Source organism: Rosa chinensis, chromosome 1 (genome assembly GCF_002994745.2).
Source record: "Rosa chinensis cultivar Old Blush chromosome 1, RchiOBHm-V2, whole genome shotgun sequence".
NCBI lineage: Eukaryota > Viridiplantae > Streptophyta > Magnoliopsida > Rosales > Rosaceae > Rosa > Rosa chinensis.
This window is the reverse complement of record NC_037088.1, coordinates 59,176,712-59,204,392: the sequence shown is the minus strand read 5'-3', so window position 1 is coordinate 59,204,392 and position 27,681 is coordinate 59,176,712. Positions and strand designations below refer to the sequence as shown.

Below are 27,681 nucleotides of genomic sequence, written 5' to 3'. Positions count from 1 at the left end.
ATATTGTTTATGATTTAAAAAAAACGCTAAAATTCATTAAAACAAAAACGTTTGAGGTTTCGGTGTCCATCAATTAGAACACATTCTAAAATCATGGTCTACGAATGTTGAGCTTGCTTATCGGTACATGATAATTTCAAGAATAAGGTGTCATATAACAAGGTTGAACATGTTTTGGCATGCTATTGTATTTCACGGGTGCCCTATGTCACCTCTTGACGTGCCAATTGCCACACCATGCAAATACGTATTTCTATTCAAGTTTTTATGTCGCTTAATTTTTGTATTGGTAATTAATCCGTAATCATCAAAATATATCTCTTTATTCATTATCATTTGATTTAAATTTAAGTTAGAAGTATAACATGCAAGACACACTAAAATTCGATGCATGGATGCATCTTAGGCCTGCCACTCGGTCGGTTCGAATCGGTTATGGGCATTACCAACTTCAAAACCAAAGCTTTCGGTTTTGAAATTGACTTACCAATTACCAACCAAAACTTTCGGTTATTAATTATTTTTACCAAATTCGGTATTTCGGTTTTTGGTATTACCAAACTTTACAACAAATATATTTTCAAAATATAAATTAGAATCAAACAATACGACTTTACCGAAACTGAATAACACTCTTATATCTAGAGTCTCATAACTGACATATACAAAAGATATTGTCCTTAAATACATAGCTAGAGATCTTTGTGCAACTCTACTTTCCAAAATACAAAATGATCAGCTTCTGCTGCTGAAATGAGGATGCTAAGTTCTTTCTAAATATGAGCATCCCTGGTTCTTTCTGATATAAACAAAAGCTACCTCCAAGGTACAAAAATGCTAATTTAGTCTTCTATATAGAGTTAAAAATGCTAATTTATGCTAATTTCCTACGTTGATTGGATTTGATGATTAAATATTTTAAACATACAGTTAAAAATTTGATCATTTTCGTTCTCATTTCGACTTCAATCCATATGATCACTAACAATAGTCGTTTTTGTCCATATAGTTATTAATTAGAGTTCTTAAAGGGTAACCACACTGAAACAAGATTTTGAGTTGCAACTTTTCACATTGGTAGATGGAGCTCGTCTATATGAGCCTGTGGTTTCAAAGGGCACAAAAATCGGATTTGAGAAAGAATTATTAAGGCCAAATTTGCGAAAAGGATATTTTGGTAAATGACTATAAAAGAAGATTGACTGCATTGACCGAGACCGAAACGACGACAAACGAGACCGATTATTTCATATCATGTCTATTACTATGCTATGAATACGTGGATGAAGTCAGATTTACCATCAGACTTTTTTTATTTATCAGCTCGCACGAAATGTTTATATGTCTACTAGTGTTGTCTACCATATTCATCGGTTATGTAGAAATGTATACCTATCAAAACCAACAAGTGAAAAAAAATCAATACATTGGATAACCGACTGGTGGATATAAAGAATGGGATAAGATACGCCTATGGTAAAAATATAAGCCGATTTCATCTTCGTATTAACCTCGATGCACATGGTCAATTGTAATGGCGTTACTACCTTTACAACTAAAATACCAGTAGTCAATCTATCACAAATCCTACCAAGGACAAGGTTCACCCCTACCCTCTCATGGGATCAATATACGTTTACCTGGGTAGAAAATTTGGGGGAGAAAAATCATTGCAGTTTTGTTACCCTTAGAAACACAGTAACTTAAAATGATATAAACATCCAAATCAATTAAAAATATAAATAAAATGTAAATGATTTAATTTCAATTAACTAAAAAATTAAAAATCTTATTAAGAAATGTAGTTTATTAAAATTAAAACTGACAAATTAAATAAATCATATGATAGCAAAATATCACAAAACAGATAATAATCTTTCATTATAAAACTAAATACATACTTTATCAAATTAAATATATCTTCCATATCAATGTATCATATTCATACATATTAAAATAAATGACTACATAATTATATATATATATATATATATAACCCTAGCATTTCGGTAAATTCGGTATTTACCAAAACCAAACCAACTTTTTCGGTATTTTTCGATTTCGGTTATTTCGATTTCGGTTATTTCGATTTCGGTTACCAAGATTCGGTTTACCAAACCTCAAATATTCGGTCGGTATTCGGTCGGTTCGGTATTTACCAAACCAAATGGCAGCCCTAATGCATCTGGATATTAAAACCGTTCACCCGCTTATGTTCCTTTTATATTATTGTATTCTTTTTACATACGAGACGTATTTTCTTTCCACATCTCCAGTTATGCATTGAGCCGCTCATCCCCAAGAGGAAGTCGATGGTGTTCCTTTCCATCAACATCGGAAATGTAAAATGTACAGTCTTGGTTGTCAAGAACGCGGTACTGTCACTGTCTGAGATAATGGGGCATAATATATAGGCTTAACAACTGTAAGTACTACATCGGTATATCTTGTCTTAATCAAAAGGAACCCAGTAAGCATCAACTATTAACTATGTATGTAAGCTTAATTAAGTGATGAGTTTGGTTAGCTGAGGGAGAAGCCATTAATCCTCGGTTCATATCTGCATGTATCATTGTATATTCCATACCGCTGTCAACGTCTATAGTTTTACTCTAAAACCTTAGCATATACAGTTTTGAAGCGACTACGTACTACACCAAACAACCTATACTGCTAATCTGCTATACACACAGTTTGGTACGTAGAAGGACAACGATCGAGTCTGACTGAGAAGGATATGAAGAACAGACAAATAGGCTTTAACTTTAGATTATGACTCCATGAACCTCTGATTTCCGTCGGTTCGGGCTACCTGTATTTAGATATTTAACGTGTTGATGTTCAAGCTGCCCGACCTGGTCGAAGCTTGTCGACAGAGGCCAGCTCATCTCTGATGTGGGTATGGTATTTATTTGTTCCTAGACAAAGGAAGGCAAAGAATCAGGACTTTTATGGCATCTTTCAAGAGAATAATAATAATAAGAGTAATACTAATATGAGAAGGTGGCGTACCAAGAGAATATTGATGGCCTCATGGCTTTGCACTACTTGACTTTCTCTGCCATAATGATGCAAATAAGTTCTTCTACCAGCAATAATGTCAAACTAGCATTTCTTCACACATGCTTTACATGCACAAGTAGTTTTTTTTTTTTTTTTTGTAAGAAATAAAAAAGAAAACGGGTATTGCAGAAAGAATATAGTGCGAGAGAAAAGTGAGTTATGGGTTTTTTTATTATTTTTTAATAAAAATATATTTTATAAATGTCATAATTGTCTTTGTGATTTAATCAATTCTCAAATTTTTTTAATCTTCTAGGTTCATTTCTGTCAAAAATTTTAATTTTAGCTAACAAACTATCTTCTCTTAATAATAATAAATATAATTATATAGATATATACTAAATCAATAGAATTTTAAAGTGAATCAATTAGTTATATGATACGATACAAATTATTATGTGCGTATTTATTCACGCAAACTTAAATATTTCAAATTTTGAGATTGCTTTCAAAAATTATCAAACCATTGAGTAATAGATAGTCGATCAAATATTGAAATGTAAATATGATCATGAGTAAAGATATTGAAAAGAGACGATTCAACTTCCTTATTAGAAGATGAAATCCATGAGATTAGTAGAAAATTAAAGCACTTAGTCAAATCTTTTTATGTGGGAATGCATGTCCCTCTTGAAGGAGAAATGTTAATCCTACTATATGAGATTAAGTGGATTGTGCTGATCATGTTCTATATGTCAGTTGTTCACTCCTTGAGGGTACCCTGACTCGATTACATTAACTAAATGATTAAGTAGCATCTCAATAGGACTTGTTTAATCAACAAGGGATCCGTGTATGAAAATGAGTGCTTACGAGTTCAAACTGTCATCCTTATGTAACAACCCAAAAAAAAAAAAAAAACTGTCATCCTTATGTGTACTTTTGATGGTAACCAAAAACATATATGTTAAAGTTTAAACATTTAAGTCATCACGAGAATTGACTAATTTTTTATGTATATTATCATTGTTAAATTCTTAACACACTGCATATATCGCTCGTAACATTTTCTGCAATCTAGCTAACTGAAAAGATCTTCGCTATCACAGGCTTAAGAAGTGTGGTGTACTGGCAGACAAGATTTGAAAATGTCAATTAACACAACATAGTATGACCCCATTGGTTGATAAACAATAATGTTAGCTATAGTGTTATGTTTCAAGTGGAGGAAATTTCACAATAAAATAATAGCTCCCAACAAATTAGTGGAAACGAAATGTAAAGATCCTATAAAGCGATACAACCCTAATATAGTCCTAATAACACTTTAATAGGGTTTAGCCTAGGGAGTCATGATCGGAACAATAAGAAAAAATCACAATATTCCACTTAGCTGAATAACCAGACAACTTCTACGCGACTTAAAAAATACTCATTACTTACTTCATCATAGGAATTTATCGCCGGAGTATGAGAGTTATCGATTTACTCCTTTTAGGAGTTGGGACAACATTCTTTTTCATTTAAGTAAATTTCAGAATGAAAACAAGGTATTACTTATTCAACGGCTTCATCACCATGATAAGTTGCTAGGACCCTCATGGTTTTGTTTAAGTTCTATGGGTTATTTAAATGGAATTCCATATAGGAAGAGCATCTTCAAGTCATTCCAACCCTATAAAACCAAACCTTCGCACATACTGACAAGATTGTCTGGATCTGCAGAGTGCCATACAAAACAACAAAATCAGCTTCACATTGAAACACCCAGATTTTATTTACTTTGGTAACTTGGAGTACACTGGCCTTTTTTTAGTATAATTGGTACTTGGTCCCCTCTAGAAATGTACTTCCCAAAAAGAAATCAAAGCACTCACTTATATAGATCCGAGTAAATTTTGGAAAAGTGACTCGTATGTTTTGGTACAATTGGTCGATAGTTTCTCTATAATTTATATATATTATAGTATTATATAGAAACAAAAATCAAAATCTTTGTGCACAAACCCTTGTGATAGTTTCGCGCATCTATGAAACTAGTTACTATACATACCAGTTGGGACTTTGCTAGTTTTTTTTTTTTTTTTGAGAATAAGAAATCTCTATTAAACTTAGTCAAAGTTACAAAGCATGGAAATGACCGGTGATATAGATCTAAACTCCCCACTCTCCTCCCTAAATTTAAACCAGTTACGAGTCCGTCATCATAAATGACCTCCATGAGCCGAAAGGGCTCAACCCCTAACCACCTATACTGCCCAATCTCTCGAGCTACCGAGAATTCCTAGAATTTCGATACCACCTCATAAACAACTGCAAAAAAAACCAACGTCATCTTCTACATCGTGTCCCAAAGAAGCCAGACCACGTGCAAGGATCGCTCGTCAGCACATTGACCATAAGATAAAACCGAAAATAAACCAATTCGTCCCCAGAAAAGACACCAAATCCATGACACCTCAATTTGACCAAACCCTAACTCAAAAGAGTACAGACATGCTAAAGACCAGAAAGACCTAACCAAAACCCTAAAAAAAAAAAATTACTCTAAACAAAAACATAAAGCTGCCCACCAACCATCTTCCTTCTCCTCAGATGGCTCGCAGGCAAACCACCACCATAGAACTCTCCCATCAAACTCACAATGCTGGAAAGACACAATCCACACAACAAGCCACATCGACCTCAGCTGTTGTTGGCCGAATCTAGACTCAAATCCATACCCCGACGAGTCCACATTGAGACCCAGTAAGAAACTCGCGTTGCCTTGCCGCTCAACTTCGTATGTCAGCGTGATAGCTCGACACCATCCTTGCACTCTCTGCCAATCGACCCATCTCAGAGAGATAGCTAGCACCATACAATCCATGGTATACTGCCGCCACAATCTGGCCTCTGACCACCTTCTCCAAGCCTGCGTCGATTGCCAACCACCCATCTTACACACATGCACCGTCGCCCAAGAGGAAAGAAAAGTCATACCATGCCTTTGCATTCTCATAACTTGCATTTTTAGGAGTTAAATATAATTTATTAATTGTGAATTTGTTAGTCAATGCAAACACATTCTCTTCAAGTATAAGAAAATTTATTGATTAGAAAAAAAATAGTAAAAGTTATTTAGAAAAAAAATAAAAAAACGTTATGAAGTTATATGATAGTGGGTAGTTATCTACATAGAGGGTGGATTATATATTTATCTCTTTTAATTTTAAATTTTGATTTTGTGATTTACCATATTACTCCTTCAACATTGAAATTAAATTAAAAAAATTAACATATGATATGAGGATTATTAAGTCTTTTCAAATCTACTATGACGGACAAATTAAGTTCTGTTAAGTATAATATAGATTAATATTTAAAAATTTATTTTAAAAATATTTCTATACGAATCCAATATCGATAAAGCCAAATTATGGAAATTGCAAAGAAATTGAAACACATAGAACTAACTAGAATCAGTAGAACGTCCATGAGGTCATATGCTAAGATGGGATTATAACCTTATATATAGGCTCGAATCATATTGCTTCGACTTGTGCACTTGCATATTGAAATATCCCTATCTGGAGAGAAAAGATAATAATTAAATGCTTGCAATTTGGATAAAGAAATTATTTCACATTTCAACATTTGTCACACTCACTGTTACTGCCCCTTTGCACACGCAAGAAATTAGGACTGAAACTGCGAAGTTTGTTTGCTGGGTTTACAACTGAAACAGTGAGTGAAACAAACAGAAGCCATCTTCACCAGTACAGAAATCCTCTGTTTGCTTGATAAAAGGAAGACACAGGAAAAACAAAGAGGGAGAAAAGTTACTACATGTGTGGCAGTTTTTGTAGCAGAATTTGAAAAGATAGGCCACTTACCTTTGTAGAAAACTTTTAATTTTGTCGGGAGTAGTAAATCACCAGAGGTAAAGCAACTGTCTAGTTTTTTCTTTTTCTTTTTTTTGTTGATGAAAGCTATTGTCGAGTTTGTTGTTACATATCGAATTAATGTGTCTCTACAAAAGCTCATGTCAGTCATGAGGCTAACGTTGCAGCCCATCAGCTTGCTCAAGCTGCTTACCACATATCTTGAGCACTTAGGTGGCTGAAAATTATACTTAATGTGTCTCTAGATACGAGTCATTATCTATAGTATCATTAAGAGATGAGAGATGACTCTCCAAAATTGAATTTTTTTTACTAATTTAACCTTTATATATTAAAAAATTATGAAATATAATTAATGATAATATGATAAATTGTAAAATAAAAAATAAAAGCAGAAAATGTGATAGTTGTACGAGAAGTTTTTCCACTATCTTTAACTTCTCTCCACACACATAGTGGGTGAACCGTGGACCCTGCTAGTTTTTATAAATGAAATAGATGATTGCATATGCTAAATTTTTTTTTATTGAGAATATCAACAAATAATTTTGGATATTAGTCACTTAAGTGCTTAGATTCCTCCTATTTGCATTTATTACACTTTGCGAGAACCCAATATGCTGCAAATATAAAGTATAGTTACCTCAAAAATTTTGTTTGGTTTTTAAATTCTCTTTCTGCCGATACTAATGCTATTCATAGTGAATCTTCATTGTATTGTAGTTTCGTCGAAACTTCTAAATATTGCTGGACCGACAAACTCTTTGTTAATTCTTTATTTATTTTACCTTATTAAAATTTGATAAATATCTAAATTAAGACTGTCAATGGGTCGTGTCGGGTCAAAGTATTTGTCGTGTCGCAAAATATAAATCAAAACCCAACCCATTTAATAATCGTGTCAAAAATTTAAACTCAAACCCAACCTATTTATTAAACAGGTTACCCGTTTCCAGCCAGCTTAACCTATTTATAAAAAATGGGTTAACAATGCAACCCATTTAACTAAAAAAATGGGTTAAATTGATTAAATTTACTAAAAACTCCACAAGACGAATACTATAAATAATTATTTATATACATAAATAATTAAATCCAATAATTATAAAGCAAGATATTTCAAATTGTCTAATAGTATGATCAAATACTCTAAATGTCCAAAATTTCAAGAAGTATAATCGGGTTATACGGGTTCACTTGGTGTTGAGTTGACCCGTGACCAACTCATTTATTAAATGGGTCATGGAGGGTTGACCCATGGCCGACCCGCTTTTTAATCATGCGGGTTCAACCCAACTTTATTTTGTGTGGTTTTGAGTCGTGTTATCAAGTCGTGTCGAAATTGATAGCTGTAATTTAAAGAGCGTTGTTAATGAAAATATCCTAAATAGTTACTAACACACTGTTTTGCTTTTCCTTAATCAATAACAGTTCATTCGAAAAATCTGACTTATAACAGTACTGATATTGACAGAGATTATTCTAATAAGATGGATTAATCCGCCAACACCGGTATTCACCACTTCAGATTTTGATCTGATGTCATCAGAGAAAATTACTTTTGTCTTTAAAAACAAAGAGTACATTTACGGTTACCCTCACTCATTGCAATAAATAGCACTTAAATGATTAAAGATCCAAACCCCAACATTCAAATAATCAAATCTGTTGCATTTATATTGGTCCTCACTTTAACACAAAAACCAAAAAAAGAAAAGAAAAAAAAATCTGTTTGGTTCAATCTAATCTTTTGAGTTTTGATCCCCTCCCTTAATTAAACAAATAAAATAATTTATTATTCTCTATCCCTCCCCCTCCTCCCTCCTCCCTCCTCCCTCTCCCCACTTTATACATCACTACTATAACAACTCCCAAGACAGCATCTTCTCCAGCCACACCACTGTTACCCTCACTGACACCACCGCCCTCTCACCTCCCGCCACGCGTACTCCCTCCACTTCAGCACCCCCTCGGTGACGCCCTATATTTTATTGTCGTTTATCTTTATCTTTTCCCTCTCTTCTCCCCAAACTCCCCCTCTTCTCTTCTCTCTTCTCTCTCTCTCTCTCTCTCTCTCTCACTCTGATCCAATCCCTGCTCCACAAAAACCGTTCCCCAACCGTCGCCGCCGATTTCTCTCCGGCCATCTCTTCATCGGATCCTCCTCCATTCAGGCCATGTCTTCTTTCACTCCCCGTCATCGATCGGATTGGTTCGTCCTCGCCGCCAGCTCCGAGTAGATCTTGCGTCGCCGGAGTTTCTCTATTCAGTTTCGGTCCGGCGGTTCTTCCGAGATAAGGTTTTTAGTTACAGTCTCTGTAGTTTCTTGATTGTTATAGTAGAGTGGTTTTACTGTGTGCTGTGGTGGTTTTGGAATCTCGGTGAGAGTCTGAGAGGTTGGAGATTCGATTCGAAGCTTCGTCGTGGATCTTTGATAAAAAGAGCTTTTAAATCTTTTGAATTTTTTCAGAAGAGTTCGAATTTTTGTTTGGATTTTTAGATATGGAAGATCGAAACGTGAGAATGAATACTGGAATGTCCGATGTGGTAGCCGGCTGCGTGATGCCGTATATCAAAGACTCGAAGGACCGGGACGCCGTGTCGTTGGTGTGCCGACGGTGGTACGAGCTGGACGCGCTCACGCGCGAGCACGTGACCATCGCGCTCTGCTACACGACGACTCCCGAGAGGCTCAGGAGGCGGTTCCGGCAGCTCAAGTCGCTGAAGCTCAAGGGAAAGCCGAGGGCGGCGATGTTTAATCTGATACCGGAGGATTGGGGAGGCTATGTGACGCCGTGGGTGGAGGAGATTGCCGAGTCGTTTAAGAGCTTGAAGGCCTTGCATTTCCGGAGAATGATTGTGAGTGATTCCGACCTGGAGCTATTGGCGCGGTCACGCGGCCGTGAGCTCCAATCGCTTAAGCTCGACAAGTGCTCCGGCTTTTCGACTGACGGCCTTGTCCACATCGCCCGCTTCTGCAGGTATTCCAAGTCTACAACTTGCTGGAATTTTCGTTTATGCTTTGTTGAATTGTGGAAATGTTGGGCTGCAGTTCTTTAAACTATTTCATATATTGCCTACTGTTGTCACTATTGCATATTGATTAGGGTAAAGTTGTATGCATACTATAAGTGTTGATTACTTAACATTATTCAAATCTGAGCAACTCCTAGCTTGAAATCATTTTGAGATGTACCGATTGAATTGAATTCATTTCAAAGAAGTTAAAAAACAAAATCTTTAGTTTTGTTTATGACACAGCCTAATTGCCGCAGTATGGATTACATTATAGATTGACACTAAAGTTCTAGTTCTGCTTCTCTTCTAAGAATTAAGAGCTTAGTTGAGATGTACTAATCAAATTATTTTGAGTTCCTACGAAATACTATGAACAAAATCTTTAGGATTGTTTATTGTTTTCTTTTGACACAGCCTAATTTTGCAGCAGTGTGGATTACATTACAGATTAAAACCTTAGTTTTAGTATTATGCTTCACATCTAAGAATCGAGAGCTTAACTGTAACCTTGAGTGCAATGCTTGTTATACTCCCAAAGGTTTTTACTTGGGGAAAGTTTTTCTCTTTGCTCCACACACACACGCACACCCCTACTCCAACCCCAAAACCCAAGCAATAAAGAAAACCAAGCCTTCCCACTATAACTCTTATTTTTTGAGAAGGATGATCGAATCACTACAAAAAAAATTATTTTACTTATAGAAATTAGCAGAATTTGAGGGCTTTATAGTTGGAACTTATGGAGGAATGGTTTTAAACTCTACATGCATGTCTGCACACAGCGCACACACGGAAACAAATCCTTGATTTTTGTAGGCGTCTTATGCAGTGATTCTGAAACAAGCTATTGTTCTGTACCTGTCATCTGGGTATATGTTAACTTTTTATTATTATATTGTCTGCCAGGGATTTGAGGACCTTGTTTTTGGAGGAGAGCTCGATAATTGAGAAAGAGGATGAGTGGGGTGAATGGCTACATGAGCTTGCTACAAACAACACTGTACTCGAGACTTTAAACTTCTATATGACGGATCTTGGCAGAATCAGATTTGAAGACCTTGAACTCATAGCCAGGAATTGCCCCTCCTTAACCACTGTGAAAATTAGCGATTGTGAAATTTTGGATCTTCTGGGTTTCTTCCGCCATGCAACTGCTTTAGAAGAATTTTGTGGAGGTTCCTTCGATGATCAAGCAGAAAATGATCAATCAGAGAAGTACTCAGTTGTATCACTGCCACGAAAGATATGTCTTTTGGGTCTAACGATGTTGGGGAAGAATGAAATGCCTATTGTATTCCCATTAGCAGCTGCCCTCAAAAAGTTGGATCTCCTATATGCATTGCTCGACACTGAAGACCATTGTACTTTAATTCAAAAGTGCCCCAACTTGGAAGTTCTTGAGGTAGAATTACAAAATCTTTAGTTCTTTTTTAATCTGACTTTTATGTGTAGTCATCTGTGCATGTGTGATTTTGTGTGTACAACATTTCCATGTGAATATTAGTATAGGTGCAGAAGGGGTGGGTATTAACCCTTTGGTATATAGTTCTCTATTTGTTGAGCGATCTATTCTATATGTTTAAGTTGATCCTCCGAAGTTTCTTATTTCATCTATCTGTTATTCTTGATATTTGGACCTGCTTTAGTAAGCCTCTGCAATTACCTCTTGAGGTTTATAGGATCTGGTTCAAAACTCTCTTTGTTGTTTGTAGTTAAAGTAAGTTTTACATCTGGCGTTTACCTCCTTTTTCTTGTGCTAAAGAGAATTAGTAAGCTTTGAGTCCAAATGCCAAAAGACCCTTATTAAATCAATACATCTTCTGGATATGTGCCTTATCTTGGAACGGGAACCGTATTTGAAACTTGCATCTGAGTTCTAATTTATTTCTTTTATGGGCAGACAAGGAATGTCATTGGAGATAGAGGATTAGAAGTCCTTGCTCGGAGTTGCAAGAGACTGCAGAGGCTCCGAATTGAGCGAGGTGCTGATGAGCAAGGTATGGAGGACGAAGATGGTGTTGTTTCACAGAGGGGTCTGATGGCTTTGGCACAGGGCTGCCTGGAACTGGAGTACTTGGCTGTCTACGTGTCAGATATCACAAATGCATCGCTGGAATACATTGGGACTCACTCTAAAAATCTAAATGATTTTCGCCTTGTCCTGCTTGACCGTGAAGAGACGATAACAGATTTACCACTTGACAATGGCGTTCGAGCTCTATTGAGGGGATGCCAAAAGCTTCGAAGGTTTGCTTTGTATCTCCGTCCTGGGGGTTTGACTGATTTGGGGCTTAGTTACGTGGGCCGGTATAGTCAAAATGTGAGATGGATGCTTCTAGGTTATGTTGGTGAATCTGATGCAGGGCTTTTGGAGTTTTCAAAGGGTTGCCTTAGTCTGCAGAAACTAGAAATGAGGGGCTGTTGCTTCAGTGAGGGTGCACTGGCTGTTGCAGTGATGCAGCTGACTGCGCTAAGGTACTTGTGGGTGCAAGGGTACAGGGGATCCCAAACGGGTCGTGATCTTTTGGCAATGACTCGCCCGTATTGGAATATTGAGTTGATTCCTCCTAGACGAGTTAATGTTCTTGATCCGAACGGGGAGGCAGCAGTGGCTGAGCATCCAGCTCATATTCTTGCATACTACTCTCTTGCTGGACCAAGAACAGATTTTCCAAATACTGTTATCCCCTTGGATCCAGAGTCTTTGATTAACGCATAGAGAGCTGTACATACAAGCCTTTTTTTTTTTTTCCTTTCCAGATCGCAGTTCCACCCACCTTGTTCATAAATTCATGCAACTTTCTTTTCTTTTTGGTTAGTTGAGGGTTTCAATTTTTAAATTTCATTTTGTATTGTATTTCTAGACTTTAATCTGGCAATAAGTCTGTTGCTCTGTAATCTGAAAGCACCTCGCACTCTTTGATGAGGTACTGTATCAAATCTACATGCAGGGCTGTTAGCTAAAGTTTCAGTACTATGGTGACTTATGTTAGTCTGATGAGTTGATCTTACTGGAATTTTTGGGTAGTTTTTGGAGCATAATCTGGATATGTTTGTAGTCTTTGAATAAAATTGTAGCGTGATATCTCTTGTTTCAACAATAGCTACTTGTCTTAATTGCCTTGGTTGCTGATACAAGTACTGACTGGATTCATGCTGAGCACCAAGTTTGGAAGTGTGGAGCAGTCAGCTACGCGATTGCAACTACGAACAGGTATCGAGTTCAGTGGCATCAGAAACTCCTACTGAATTCGAATGTCTGGTGTCTCTATTTTGGTTCAGAAGCGTAGATCAGTTGGGGTTTCGTCTGCTTTTTGATTCAAAAGCATTTTCAGGGTTCAATGTTATGATCCTTGCTTGCACTATCTTGACTATCATAAGATTCCTGACCCAAGAAAATGATCTCTCAGAAACTGGGAACAAGTTTCTGTGATGTTGACATGCCTAGAGGGTAGGAATTAGAATAAAATGCATTAGTTAAGAGAATATGAGATATGAATGAGTACCCAAAATCAAATGGAAAAATGTCAACGTATCAATACTCAGTTCATCTTATGACTTTATGCTTAGGAAAGAAAAAAAACAATGAGTGGGTGAGTACCGACTTCCATTGAGAGAAGGGTTTAGGGTTTTAAGTCAATTCCCAATTTATAATGGAGGACCAAGTACTTCCTCAATCATATATATCCAATATTCCAACCTACTGAATTGTAGTCAATTTATTCTTTCCAACAACAACAAATCAATAATTTAATTTGCATAATTTCTTTTCCAGTTCTTCTCTGTCTTTCCTTGAAGACCAACCGTCCAACCACTAAGTAAGACAAGGTCACCCAGTTCTATCCACTAATTTGATGTCAAATGTGAGAACAAAACTGGAAGCTTATCCTTAAGTATCATGTGGGTCAATGAAAGAGTCCTGGAGATTTGGAGACGTGTATTATACCAGAAGTTCTGATATGAAAGTGGCCTCTGTATGTTTTGTTCTTAAAAGAGAGGATAATTCAGAAATATTTTGTTCAAAAAATAAAAAAAAAAGAAGGCCAAAAAGTTTAGGGTTTTCCAAACCCCGTTTCAAAAAAAAAAAAAAAAGTTTAGGGTTTAAGTAGACCTTTCAAAGATTTGATCAAAATTAGAAGAAAGTGGCAAGAATGCTTTCTCATGCAAGTTGCAGAGAGATATGACCTCTCTTTAATAATAAAAATGATAAAAAGTGGAGGGGTTATGTCATTTACCAAAAGGAAAGGAGAAAAAGTTAATGAAAAAGATAATCATATTGCTCATGTTTGATGTTGCTTTGGAACTTTTTAATGCTTCTCTTAAAAGTGTGGTTTACAAAATTATAGGTGCAAAGTGACAAAACAAGAGCACTAAGTGGTTTTCACAAACAGTCTCAGGCTTTCAAACATAGGTTGGTGGAACAAACTTGAGAGAAAACAAACACAGTAAGACCATTTTACAGTGACATTATTTGTCTGTTTCGTTTGTCATTTGTGGAATTAGGAATGCCTAACTCTCTGATAATGATTATCAATCATGGTAGTAGTAAGAAGTTTGGGAAAAAATGAAAACTGAACTGTTATCAGATTATGGTTAGCTTGATATAGATAGTGACTGATTTCTCAAGTGGATTGTGTTCTGAGGTTAATAGTTGTCCAACATGGTGCGAGTCAGACGCTTAGAGTAAGAAGTTCGAGTCTGAATAAAATGGAAAGTCTTCAAGGTCAAGATTTCATCTGCAAAAGTTCAAAGCTGTACTAAACAATTACCATTAACGCAGTCTGCCAAATCAACTTTTGGGTTGTGAACTAAACTTAATGATTCAATAAAGCATGATGCTTTTAGAGACTTAAAAGAAATGGCACTATGCTGATGCAAAAAAGTCTGGCCACCATTACAAATGGGATAGGAGGAAACAGCAAAAATATCAATTGGAAAGGCCAAGTTGGATTCAAATTTGTAAAATGCAATAGTATTTGTTACGTGGATCATCATAAATCCAGCCATGGAATGAAGCGGGGGATGCTTAATGAGTGGAATGCAAACTCAGCATCTACTTATTGGGGGCAATAACTGGGTCAATTTGGCCATATTGGGGGTGTGTAAAGCAAAATAAGACGGAAAGTTTTTGATAGAAAAAGCTAAAGCATTTCAGTGATTCAGATACTGTGGATTTCACAAAAGAGTGCCTAGTGAGTCAGCTTGTTAGGCCACATCATCCAATGACATGGCTGCTTTACCAAAGTGGCCACAGAACCATTCTAGGTGTAAACCATAGAGATCAAACCAGAGCCATTCCAAGTGCAAATCCAGTGTGTAATATGATCAAGCACTACAAATTGCACAAAATTCTGATTCTGTTTAAAATCAGATGCTAGCAGAACCAAACCGTATCAAAATGAAGACCATAAAGGGAAGAGCAAATTTACCATTCATTTCAATTGTACAGTTGTGACATTACACTTTGCGGGCTAATGGGTTTTTTACCATTGTGCAATGCTCAAGCATTATGCAACAGCTCAAATCCTTATTATGCTAATCACACACTACCATAACAAAAGGGTACACTGAAATTATGCAAAAGATTATTTACTTGGATCTCCAATCCATCAGCGTCATCCATGTATCTGATGTCTTGAGGTCTGCATTAGATACATTGAACTCGGGGATCTAGCATGAGCAGCATAATGAGTGGCACTTGCGTAAAGTTTTTGCCAATGTAGCTTAAGATCGTCTGGAGATCCAACATCAAATGGAGACGATGACTCAAAAAGATCGCCATGTGTTGCGCCAAAGATCATAGCTCCTGCTAATCCATCATTAGGCATATTCCAGTCGGGTACGACTCTTGGTGATTCAGTGGATTTGTTATTGTGCTCTGGTGGTGGAGACTGGTCTAAAGGAGGCCTATTATTATTCTGTGATGGACTAGTAGTGGTAGTGCTCGTGAGGTTGACAGTTGTTATATCATGGATGCTAGGTCTCCTTTTATCTTTTCCTCCTGAGTGTTGCCTCATAAAGTATTTCTGAGCATGGCTAGCAACTTGAGTTGGAGTTTTAGAAAAAACAAAGTTCCTGGAGATATTTCTCCAATCCCCTTTCCCATATTTTAGAAGTCCCTTCAGAAACCGCCTACAAGTAAATACATAAACCATGAAAACATATCAAATTAACGCTACATACTCAGAAATGACCAACGTGTTTGTAAACTCATTGTGTTTTTAACAGTTTAATCCACCAAGGATACTTTAAAACTAAGTTGAAGATTTGCAACATTATTATTGATCTCGAATCTTCGATTGAAATCTAAGAGTTAACCAGTCATTTCTGAACTACTTCTCAAACACCAATGCAGAAACCCCATTTGGAGTCATGACAAACTATTAGCAAATCCAATCAAATAACAGACAAATGATAATTAAGCATGAGGATAAGTATTCAACCTATGATCATGGTTATAACTTATAGTTGCTACATATTCAATCAGGCCTTGATTTCCAATACTTATACCAGGTGGGAAATTGTCTCCATAAAGTCAGATTATGCTTTTCACGTTCATCATGGCATCTTTTTCATACTAATCAAGACATATTCTACTTATCTAGCTACTAGATCAAATATAAACCAAAAAAAAAAAAAAACTCTTAACTAATACAACTGGAAGGAATTTTAAATATACTAACAAAAATAAAGAAGGCAAGACAGAATAACTCACAGATGTTCAATAAAAATAAAAAATAAAAAAAACTCACAGATGCTCATCTTCTGTCCAAGGAATCCCCTTCTTCCTCTCCTGATCAGAACCTCTAGTTGCTGCAGACCTCTTTCGGTTAGCATCGAAATTTCGGTCATCCACCAACTCCAATGTGAAAGAAGACGGCTGTTGGTACCCTGGAATCTCGACCAGCCCTGCTTCTATGTCACTAACATCATCTTCCAGCTCCTTGTACTGCTTGAACACATCGACAGCCGTCTTCCCCGGAATCATCAACGCAATCATTCCCCACCGGTCCGGCGTTTTCTCATCGTAGATAGCCAGAGCTCTCTCAAATTGCTTGTTCTCTTCTCTAGTCCAATCTGAGCTCTGGCTCCCTTGGACAAACCAATTAGTATCGGCCATATATGAAGGTGGGTACAGAGTTTGCATGCTCAGAAATCCCAATATGGAACAAGGCTTTTACACACTCATTTTTCTGAGATATCAAAGTTAGGACTAGAGAGAGAGAGCAAAGACACTGAGATTGAAGTCTTGCAATGGCTTAAAAGGGCATTGAATTCAGAATCTTTTACTGGGAATCAAGAATCTCCTTTTTCGCAATAGCATAAACTAAAGAATCCCAAAAAGACCCACCTCTGGGAATCGAAGAGAATCCGAGAAGAATCTGATTTGGTTCTTCCCAAGCAAAACCCAGAGAAATTTTGGAGGTTTTGAGAGAAAAATAAGCCCAAAGGAGAGGTCTTTATAGCAACTCTCAGCTGCAAAAGTGAAACTTGAGGAAACTAACTAGAAAAAGAGGGTGAAATATTTGCAGGACCCAGAAGGCAAGAGGGGGATAAAAGCAAAGGCCCAGTTGAGAAAAGGTAGAGATTCTGAAGAATCGAGGATGGGGAAAGCGGGAAACAGTTACTGAGCTTCGTTTCTTTGAAGAGAAGGAAGAGAGAAAAGGGGAATGTATATATATATCGTGTATATATAGAGTAGAAAAATCGAGAGGTCGGTCTGAGAATGAAAGATATGAATCAGACGAGAACAAATCTATGGTGGGCTGTGAACGAGTTCACAGGAAGAGAGAGATAATATGGGCGAGTTACAGGTGGCCAGTTGGATTGGTTGGAGTGTGACTGGTCATAGCTTCCCTCTTATTCTAGAGAATTTTCTCCTGCTCAAAAGACAGAAAAATGAGGTAAATCGAAATCTTTTTACCTTTTTTTTTTTTTTTTAAATATAGTTTTTAAATTTTATTCTAAGAAGAAAGGTTGAGGGGAAAATATCTAATGATTCTAATCTTTCTCCTGCCAAGTGTCGAAAATATTCTTCTTTATTCTTGTGATTTTCCGTACTTATTATTCGGATAAATTTGATAGTTCGACCGCCTGACTGAAAACTTTCTCATTTTAAAATCCTGTGACACTAGACTAATTATGTGTACGGTTGATAATCTTTTGTTATGCTAGTGGATAAGAAACAATTTAAAAATATAACATTTGTTTTTTGTTTGCATATAATTCCATGTGAGAGCAATATTTGTAAATATTAACTGTATGTTCATAAAAAGAGATCGGGGGTATGGTGACAATACTACAAATTAAGAAGGACAAACGTATCTCAAAGGTATATTAAGAATATAAAAATTTAAAGTAATTTTTTTTTTGTTTAACAATCAATACTTGCAAATATATAGAGCCGAAACCTAAACGCTAAGTTTCGAGTCCAACAACAGCACCTCTTTGTATGTTGTGTTCAGGACATCGGACATTAGGTGTCTTGTTGGAGGAGCGAGTCTCAATTAGGTCGAGTGGATCTTATAGAGTTGTAAGGAGATCTCTCTCTCGGGGATCGCTGTTTGTGGGTTGAGTGGTGTCGCTCACATGTTGTGAGGTAGAAGGTTTGTGTGATCATCAAATGATGTTTGCAATCGGCTCCGGGATCTGTGTAGGCAGTGGAACCAAGGCAAGCTGATCTGGTGGTATTGCGGCTTTTTGGAGGCGCAGTGGTTTGGTGTAATAGGTGATATTCTCTACCGGTCGTATTGTAGAAGGGAGGCTGTGGAATTGCTCTTTTATTCCGGCCTATATGAGGTGCTAGAAAGGTCGGCCGCTGGAAAGCTTGGAGACAGTGGCGGCGATGGATCGACAGGAGATGCAGGGTCTTCATTCTTCTGCCAGCTCGGATTTTGCCTGGGCTTGGGACTCGGCTTTTGGGCTTGGTCTTAGGGTTTGGGCCTTCAGGTTTTTAGCCTAATTGTTTTTGTTAGATTGTTTGTCTATGCTAGTAGAAGCTTCTCTAAAAGCCTTTATAGAAGTATCTGGCTTTAGCGTACCATAATGGCGTGTTCAACGTCTAGAGTTTGATAAAATAGATTGCCTACGGGCGAGTAGATTTTGTTAGCATATACTAAATTGACCTATCAATGTCTGAGTAGAGTACTCTAGTTTGTACTATTCTTTGGTCAATGAACTAGGCCCACATTAATTTATGAGCTTCTTGTAAAAAAAAAAAACTTACAAATATATAAATACATATAGTTGTTTCGTAGATTTGGTAATACTTAATTTCATACTAAAATGTGTTGGATGTAGATCGTCCTATTCTATCTTCTCAAGTATTTGAGTGTGTAAGAGAAGGTTTTCGCTCAGGTTAGAGAAAATGATTGTGAAAGCAACAAAGATAAGAAAGAGGAATTTAGTTTCATTGAAGGTGGTATGGTACATTTATAGCTTGAAGTAATCGTAAATCGAACATTATCTCTAGATATTTATTTATTTATATTTTTTGAATGAGAGAGGAAAATTCCCCCCAAATTTATTAATAAAAGAAGAAAGAAAGAAAAAGACTAACTAGATAGAGGAGGGCGGACATGAACCTAACCCCTCCAGTAAGATAGTTGAAAGACATCTGATCAAACAACCAAGCAAAAAACTACCGAAAGCGAAAATTAGGAAACCCCATAAAATCTCTATTGCAAAAAGAAGCAACAAAATCCGGGGGCGAGTCCCACCAAACCATAATATCTGAAGTGAGACCAAAGTTTGCAAGAGCATCTGCAACTTGATTCCCTTCCCGAAATATATGAGAGCACCGGAATTGCATTTGAGAGATGCGGTGTAAGCAATTACCCCATTCCACTTGAATTTTCCAAGGCACCAAATTGGGTGATTTAAGAAAATGAAGAACTAGAGTTGAGTCAACCTCCAACCACACATGTTTCCAATCTCGAATCCAAGCTAGCTCAATTGCTTTAATAACCGTCATTACCTCAGCTACCACTGAACTTGGAATGTCAAGATTAGAACAAAAGCCACCAAGAATTGTACCCTTGAAATCCCAAAACACACCACCATAGCCAGCCTAACCTGAGGCACTCCTCCAAGAGCCATTTGTATTAATTTTCACCAAACCCATTATAGGAGGGATCCCTGCAATGTCACCCTCCAAATGATCCCCACTCACCCCCAAAAACTCAATCATCTGTATTCTTGAAGTGTTATGAGACTTTATACACTATTCTTGTTTTATCGTGATGACACAATGAAATCAATGCCTCATTGACGCAAGTATTGTCTAACCAAGTAGTTTCTCAATGTTTTTATACAAATTTATGTGATCTAGTTTTTCCAAAATGTTGACCAATTTTAACCATATGTTTTACCAAGAATAACATGAGACAACATTAAAGTCAAAATTTAGCTTTAAACATTGCATTAAAAATAGGGATAATGACCACTTACCCATAGAATACCAAATACAACCCCATACACTCCACCAACTTATTTTCAACCCCACTCACACAAAAGTTTTCTCTTTTTCTCCCAACTATTCCTTTCACTTAATGTTTATCCCATTAATACCCCTTTCTCTAAGCTTTTACTATTCTTTTGTTTTCTTTTATTTTTGATGAAACGTGGTGGGCCCATCTTGAATTTATTTGTCTAAATATAATTGCAGCAAAATTGTATCCTCCATTCGACGGTAAACAGTAAAATTTACTATTCATTATTTCGATCGTTGATAGACTTGAATTGGTGGCAATCTGTAAAAATACTAGTAAAGAGTTGAAAAAAGAAAGAGAAAAATTGAGAAAGCTGAAAGACTATAGAGATAGTCTTAACAAAGAAACTCCCAACTATTGGGATATCATTTATAGACTCCAAACTAGGATCTATAAATTAGAAGAAGATATTGACAATCTTTTATATGTTCTAGAGATAGAGCAGAAACCACTTGATTATTTGAGCATTGGTTAGATCCGCATCCACTGGTATCAGAGCTTGTAAAATAGCTCAAAGGAGAACCCCTCCTTAATGGGGACAATGTCAGAATTGTTATTAGAGAAAATAAATTCTCTACTAAAAACTTCTGATGAGAAATATCAGAAGCTGTTACTAGAATTATCTAGATGCCAAGATCATCTAGAAAAATTTCCTACTATAATCCACCAATTGGAAAGATTGGAAAACAAACTGGATTATATCAAGGAACTTCCAAAAACGGAAGAAGAAAAGCTGACAGTCGTCAGTAGAAAAATCAATGAACAGCAAAAAACGCTGGATTCCATGAAAAATATACTGAAGGACAAGAAAGTGCCTACAGTAAAAAAGAAAGCTAATGGATTCAAACCATTAGAAAGGCCAGACAAGAATCCTGTTCCAAACATGATTTTTCTAGATCCTTCAACTAGTTCTACTAGTATCCGATATGAAAACTCGGAAAAAAGAGAAATGAAGATGTTAAGCATCTTTGGAAAAAAGAAAGGAGTACAACTCCTAAATGCTGAAGAATTTGAGTTCAATGAGATTGAACAAGAAGTAAAAATTTCCTCAATCCCGAAGTTAGATTTTAAACAAATCTACAAAAGAGGAAAATTTGATTTAATGGACAGCCATTATTTCAAATTATTGGAAATTACAACACCAGCAACAGCAGGTGGAGAGACTGATCTTCTATTGATCACCCCAGCAGAAGTTGCCAGAGCACAAGCAAAAAAATATCAATTTATGCATATTGGAGCAGTCCAAGTAGGCATAAACTTGCTTGCTCGTGAAGGTATAAACTGTTCAGTCCTATGTGTTCTACAGGACAACAGGTTAACAGACTTCCAAGCTAGTCTGTTAGGAACACTCGAAGCATCCTTGTGCGACCAAGTAGCATATTTCAACTGCTTCCCCAACTTCACCACCAGCTTGAAAGATGCAGCTCACTGCCTCAGACTAAGAGTCAAGACAGATGGCATATCCATGAAAGAAGATATGCAAGAACTTGCAATAGTATATAGAATATACTATAAATTGATGAGTACCACAGTAGCCCCTAAGACGAAGATTACAAATATCCCAGGTCTTACTACTGGATTCCTCACCAATCAGAAGAACCATTCACAGCAGATCCACAAAGTTACTTGGAATGAAGTAACATTTCCCCCTGAATGGAAATTATCCGGTCCAAAAAAGCAACCGGAAAGAGCAAAAGCAAAAATCTATGAGAGTAGAAGAACAGGAGAAATCAGCCTCAACTTCGACAATCACAGAAAAAGTGATGTCTGTCCTGAGAACCTCAGGATAAACAGCAGTCTTCTGAGAAGAAGCTACAGCACTAGAGAAGCTAGTGTCAGTGGTACAAAACCCACTATTGAAGAACCAATATCAGAAGAAGATCTGGAAGCTGATCTAAACAGACCAGTCCATATGCTTAGAGCTGAGAGGCTCTATGATCTTTATGAAGAAGCTGAGAATTGTGAAAATCCTAAACGATTAGAAAAACTAATCGAAGAAATGAAAGAATTCAAAATCAGAAAGACAAGAAAAGTCTTTCCATATCAAGATATTGAAATGGAAGAAGGAGAAAGCTCCAAAACTTCCATAGTTCGAGAGAAAGGAAAAGTCAAACTTCCTATACAGAAGGCCCCTACGGGCAGAAATGGAGAAAGAAATTCTCAAAGATTTGTCCCAGAGGACAAGATACCCAGAGTACCAATTTCCAACTATGGAATTTGGCTAGATCTGGATAAAGCTCTTGACAAGAGAAAAACTCTTGACCAATGGGTAGACAGCCTAATGATGGCCTCTGCTCTTACCCTTGGAAAATTTGAAGCTCCTGATCTTCAGATGTACTTTGAAACTACTCTCACCGGGGTAGCAAAAAAGTATTACTTCTCTTTCAAGGAAACAGCCAGAGGAAAAGAGTGGCTGGAAGAAATTAAAACTTCAAAGTCTCCGTATGATTTTGCAGTACCCCTGTACGATCAGTTCTGTGGAGATCTCTCAAATTTGAGTGAAAAAGCCAAAGAAACGGCAAAATCGAATATCTATGCTCTCAAAATCTGTGACATGAGATATTTTGAAGAATACCTGAATGAGTTTCAGGAATACTATTGTACAATCGGTGAACTAGAGAATACTGATCTAGTTAATCTGTTGCACAGAAAACTCCCTGAACCATGGAGAACAGCTGTGAGAGAAAGCATAGCTGAAAAGCCAATTGAAAGATTTTCAGTTGGAGGAATTGCTGACAGAATCCGGCAATTACTAAAAGATCAATGCAAAGCCAATCTTAGAGCTAAGATGGCTAAGAAGCAACTCAGAGGAGTTGAAAATTTCTGTTACGGAATACTGGATATGCCCACCAACTGGGGATGTCATGAATCCAAGTTCCACAGAAAAAGAAAAGAAAAATATTACTCTAAAAAATTCAAAAAGAGTAATCAAAAGAAGAATTGGAAATTCAAGAGAAGTTCCAATTACAAGAAACAGAAGGATGAAGATCCTAAAAAGAAATTCTTCAAGAAAAAGAAGAATACTCATCAGCATAAACAACCTAGCAAGAAAGCTTGCAGATGTTGGTTATGTAAAGCTGAAGGGCACTATGCCAATGAATGCCCGGAAAAGGGTAAAAGATCTACTAAAGCTCTCTTTGAAGAATATGAGCAAATAGTAGAAGTAGCAAACCTGAAAGGCTACGAAATAGCTTATTCTGATGATGAAGACGACGAATCAGTTTATTCTGCCTGGTCTGAAGAAGAAACTTCATCAGATGAGTCTGAGATAGATTCTGAAGTTGAGTACTTCGAATCCAGACAAATGAATGTTTTAAAAATCAAGAATTGGGAAGAAAGCAAGACAGAATCTTTTATGTCTTCCTATCAGGTGAACCCTGGTACATTCGTTTGTGACTACTGTTTTTGTCACGAAAAGAATGGTCTCCCTATGTTTTGTGAAGAGTCTAAGAAGACTTATCACAAAGAATGCTTCATAGCTGAAGCTCGAAGAAAAACCAAGAATGGCCTTGTCAGCCAATTGGTTGAACAAGAATATGAAGAATATTTCTCTGAACAAAAAGAGAAAGAAGAAGAAAAGGAGGCAGAAACTCTGTTCCAAAAAATTATGGAATCTTCTTCTCCTCCCTCTTCCTCAGAAAGAAAGGAACAAATCATCGGTGGAGAAAACATCGATGAAGATATTGAACTGGTTGAAACACCAGAAAATGTAGAGCTGGTGAAACCACCAGAAACTGTTCATCTCTTAGAACGACAAGAGAAGGTTACTAACACATGGGATCTACTTGGCCAACCATCTGGCAAGTTTGATTACAAAGTTAGGTACGACCCTCCATCATGGTTCAATGATCTAGAGATCAAAGAGATAACTCCTACAAACTGGGATGATAGAATTGATAAATCACCCACTCAGGAAGATGTTCCAGAAGAATGCAAACCATTCATTCCCAAGGAACAAGCTCGGAAAAACGAGCCTCAACAATCAAAAGTCGTCTCTACAAGTAGATACAGCAACTACATAGAGATTGGACTCAAGTTCCCTGATCACAGGAAATATCATCTACATGCTTTTGTAGATAATGGATCAGGATTTACTGTGGCAAAGAGATTTGCAATTCCAGATGAACTCTGGAAAGAAGATAAGAAAAAGTCAGCTACTGGTGTTACATTTGATGGGAGCCATCTCACCATGAAAAAAGTAGCAAAAAATGTTCATATCACCATTGGTGGCGGAACATTTATCATCCAGAATGTTTGGCAATCTGAAGGCCAAGGCTCTGATTTCTTGTTGGGAAATGACTTTATTCTCCAACAACGATTCATTCAGGATGAAGAAGCGATCGGCTTCAGGAAAGGAGAACGGGTATTCTGGGCAGACCGACTCACACATGCATTTAGTGTGGTAGGTCCCGGTTTTACTACTCACTATCAGAGATCGCAACAGAATAGTGGTGATCTTACCCCCTACAAACCAAAATTTGAACCCATACTCCAAATCAAACAACAAGAAGAACTGCTTGTTGAAGAATCCTCAGAAGAAGAAGAAGAAGCTAGTGAAGACGAAGAAGCTAGTTTCATCCATGAGCACAACCTCAAGCACTTCCAAAACAAGCTTGAGTCTCGACAAATTCCCACTCTTGACAAAATCAAGAAACTACTAGAGCAGAATGTAGATACAAACCCTCAGAAGTTTTGGGAAAAAGACCCAGTGGTCTGTGAATTAAGATTGCATGACATGAACGCTATCTGCCATGTTAAAGCCATTCCTCAGTACAAAGAGGAAGATCAGAAAGAATTCAGAAGTGATATCGAAGATCTCCTGAAAAAGAGATTAATTCAACCTTCCACTAGCCCTCATCATGCTCCAGCATTCTATGTAAGAAATCATGCAGAGAACCTACGAGGCAAAGCTAGAATGGTGATTGACTATCGAGATGTCAACAAAAAGACTGTCAAAGACGGTTATCAAATCGCTCAGGTACGAGTACTGATCAACCAGCTCAGAGGAGCCAAAGTCTTTTCAAAATTCGATGCAAAATCGGGTTTCTGGCAGGTCAAGATGCATCCTGAGAGTATCCCTCTCACTGCATTTGGAACACCACAAGGTCATTACGAATGGCTGGTAATGCCTTTTGGTCTAAAGCAAGCTCCCTCAATCTTCCAAAGAAAGATGGACAACATCTTCAAGCATGTGGCGGAGTTCTGCGTCGTCTACATAGATGACATCCTAGTCTTCTCCAAGAACCGAGAAGAACACATGAAGCACCTCCATGAGGTAACAAAGCTGATAATTCAGCATGGGATTATCCTAGGGGAAAAGAAAATCTTCTTTGTCCTTGATGAAGTTGATTTCCTAGGAATAAACATCAAAAATGGAGTCATAAAGCTTCAACCTCATATCCTTGAAAAGATCTGGAAGTTTCCAGACAAAATTCCTGATGCTAAGAGTCTAGAGAGATTCCTTGGTGTCATAAACTATGGGAGAGATTTCATCCCTAAGATCTCAGGGTTAACAGCAATGTTATCTCCTAAGACTAGTTCCAAAAGAAAATGGAACTTCACAGAAGATGATGAAAAGATCGTGAAGCAGATAAAAAATCTCTGCAAAAACCTCCCTCCTCTTCAACAACCAGAAGAGAATGATGAAATTATCCTCCAAACAGATGCGAGTGATAATTACTGGTCCGGTGTAGTCCTTGCAAAAACGCCTGGAACTAACATCGAAAAGATTTGCAAATTTTGTAGCGGCAAATTCAGCCCTGCAGAACTGAATTATCCCACAGGGGAAAAAGAAATTTTAGCTGTCAAGAAAACGATTTTAAATTCTCCAGCTTTTCTTGGAAAACCCTTTACTGTCCGCACAGATTGGGCCAGAGTAAAAAATTTCAAAAATTTCAAACTTGATAAAGCTGCTGATAGAGGAAGATTAGCAAACTGGCAATTATTTCTTAACCAATATGATTATAATGTTGAATTAATTGCAGGAAAAAAGAATTATCTTCCAGACGCCTTGACCAGAGAACTGGCAATGTTCAGCCAGAGAGAAGACGACGAAGGTCGTAATCCCAGAAACAGAAGAACTGGGAAAGAACATGAACCTCAAGAAGATCCTATGGAAACCAAAGAAAAAGTTCTTAAAAGGTTTCTGCTAAGTCCAAAAGGCTTGGCCACAACTGATCAATCCCAGGGTAAAGGATTGGCTAGCCCGTCTCAAACGGCAGACGGTAAAGGCTCATCAAGACCGTTGATGGCTGCTGCTTTGCCAAAAAGCAGACCAACTCCAAATGGAGTTATAAATGTTTTTAATTATGAATTAAGAACTTTTGATACTCCTGTGTTCAGAACTGGCAGGAGACTAGCTTATCACCAGAAGGCAATCTTGGATAATCTCTTATTTGCCTTTCAAGAAAGAAGCAGTGGTCTAATGTTCCCGGCACTCTTTGCACTAGCTGAAGAACTATATGAGAATGCCAGACCACAATCTGAAGAAAGTCATATACAGCAGAGTGCTGTAAAGAAAGAAAAAATTCTCTTCCTAGAAAGTCCAGAAAGTGCTAGGATTCCTATCATGGCACTTAATGAATCAGACTGGCATGAATTCCATAGTCTGATAGGAAGACATAATCCAGAAAACCTGGTTCCTCCAACTCTCTTTATTGTCTCAGGTCCTTATGTTGGAAGATACCTGGTTAATGTTCAGAGTGAACATCCTCAAGAACACAAGCTCTGGCTTGTTAAGAATGGTTTTGTCCATAATCTGTGGACTAAAACAAATGATGATCTAAGAGGTTTGCCGCCTGTCATTGTCAACACAGTCAAAAATGTAAGAAAGAATGACTGTATGCTTCGACTGAAGTTCAGATCCACCCCTCCAGAATGGATCCAAAAGGCAAACGGTGAAGTTGAATATATTCCTCCTTATCATTATGTAAGAATCATTCAAAGGAAATATCTTCAACCAGCCTGTGTAGGGTACAATGGCCAGCCAAACTCAAGTATCCCATGGATGAAGGCCATGACTCTAGAATATATCAAAAAGATCATCTCTGAAGATGTCCACAATACCTTCCTGGCAGCAGGAGAAAAAATCATTATCACTGCCTACGATCATCCTGACGTAGTCAGCAGTGACTTATTCTTATCTCTTACCAGAAGGGAGATAGACTCGACACTGGCATGCTTAAGATGGGTGGAAAAGCTTGAAACAGACAACCACTACAAAATGTATGTTGATACAGATGTCGAAGATAATGCAACAACAGTAAGGATGGCCCAGGCAGATAACG

General features: G+C 37.2%; 2 protein-coding genes across 2 annotated transcripts; one reads left to right on the top strand and one right to left on the bottom strand.

Annotated features, from left to right (window-relative positions):
- Nucleotides 1-8,755: 8,755 nt before the first annotated feature.
- On the top strand, nt 8,756-12,947 carry LOC112182909 (coronatine-insensitive protein 1). The gene is made up of 4 exons (XM_024321472.2): nt 8,756-9,186; nt 9,388-9,868; nt 10,812-11,307; nt 11,806-12,947. The coding sequence occupies exons 2-4, from the start codon at nt 9,390-9,392 to the stop codon at nt 12,622-12,624; spliced, it is 1,794 nt and encodes a 597-aa protein (XP_024177240.1). The 5' UTR covers nt 8,756-9,186; nt 9,388-9,389; the 3' UTR covers nt 12,625-12,947.
- A 2,351-nt stretch (nt 12,948-15,298) lies between these two features.
- LOC112182908 (transcription factor DIVARICATA) lies at nt 15,299-17,733 on the bottom strand. The gene is made up of 2 exons (XM_024321471.2): nt 16,658-17,733; nt 15,299-16,037 (listed from the first exon to the last, which is right to left on the bottom strand). Exons 1-2 carry the CDS (start codon nt 17,050-17,052, stop codon nt 15,521-15,523), a joined length of 912 nt encoding a protein of 303 aa, XP_024177239.1. The 5' UTR covers nt 17,053-17,733; the 3' UTR covers nt 15,299-15,520.
- Nucleotides 17,734-27,681: the final 9,948 nt, after the last annotated feature.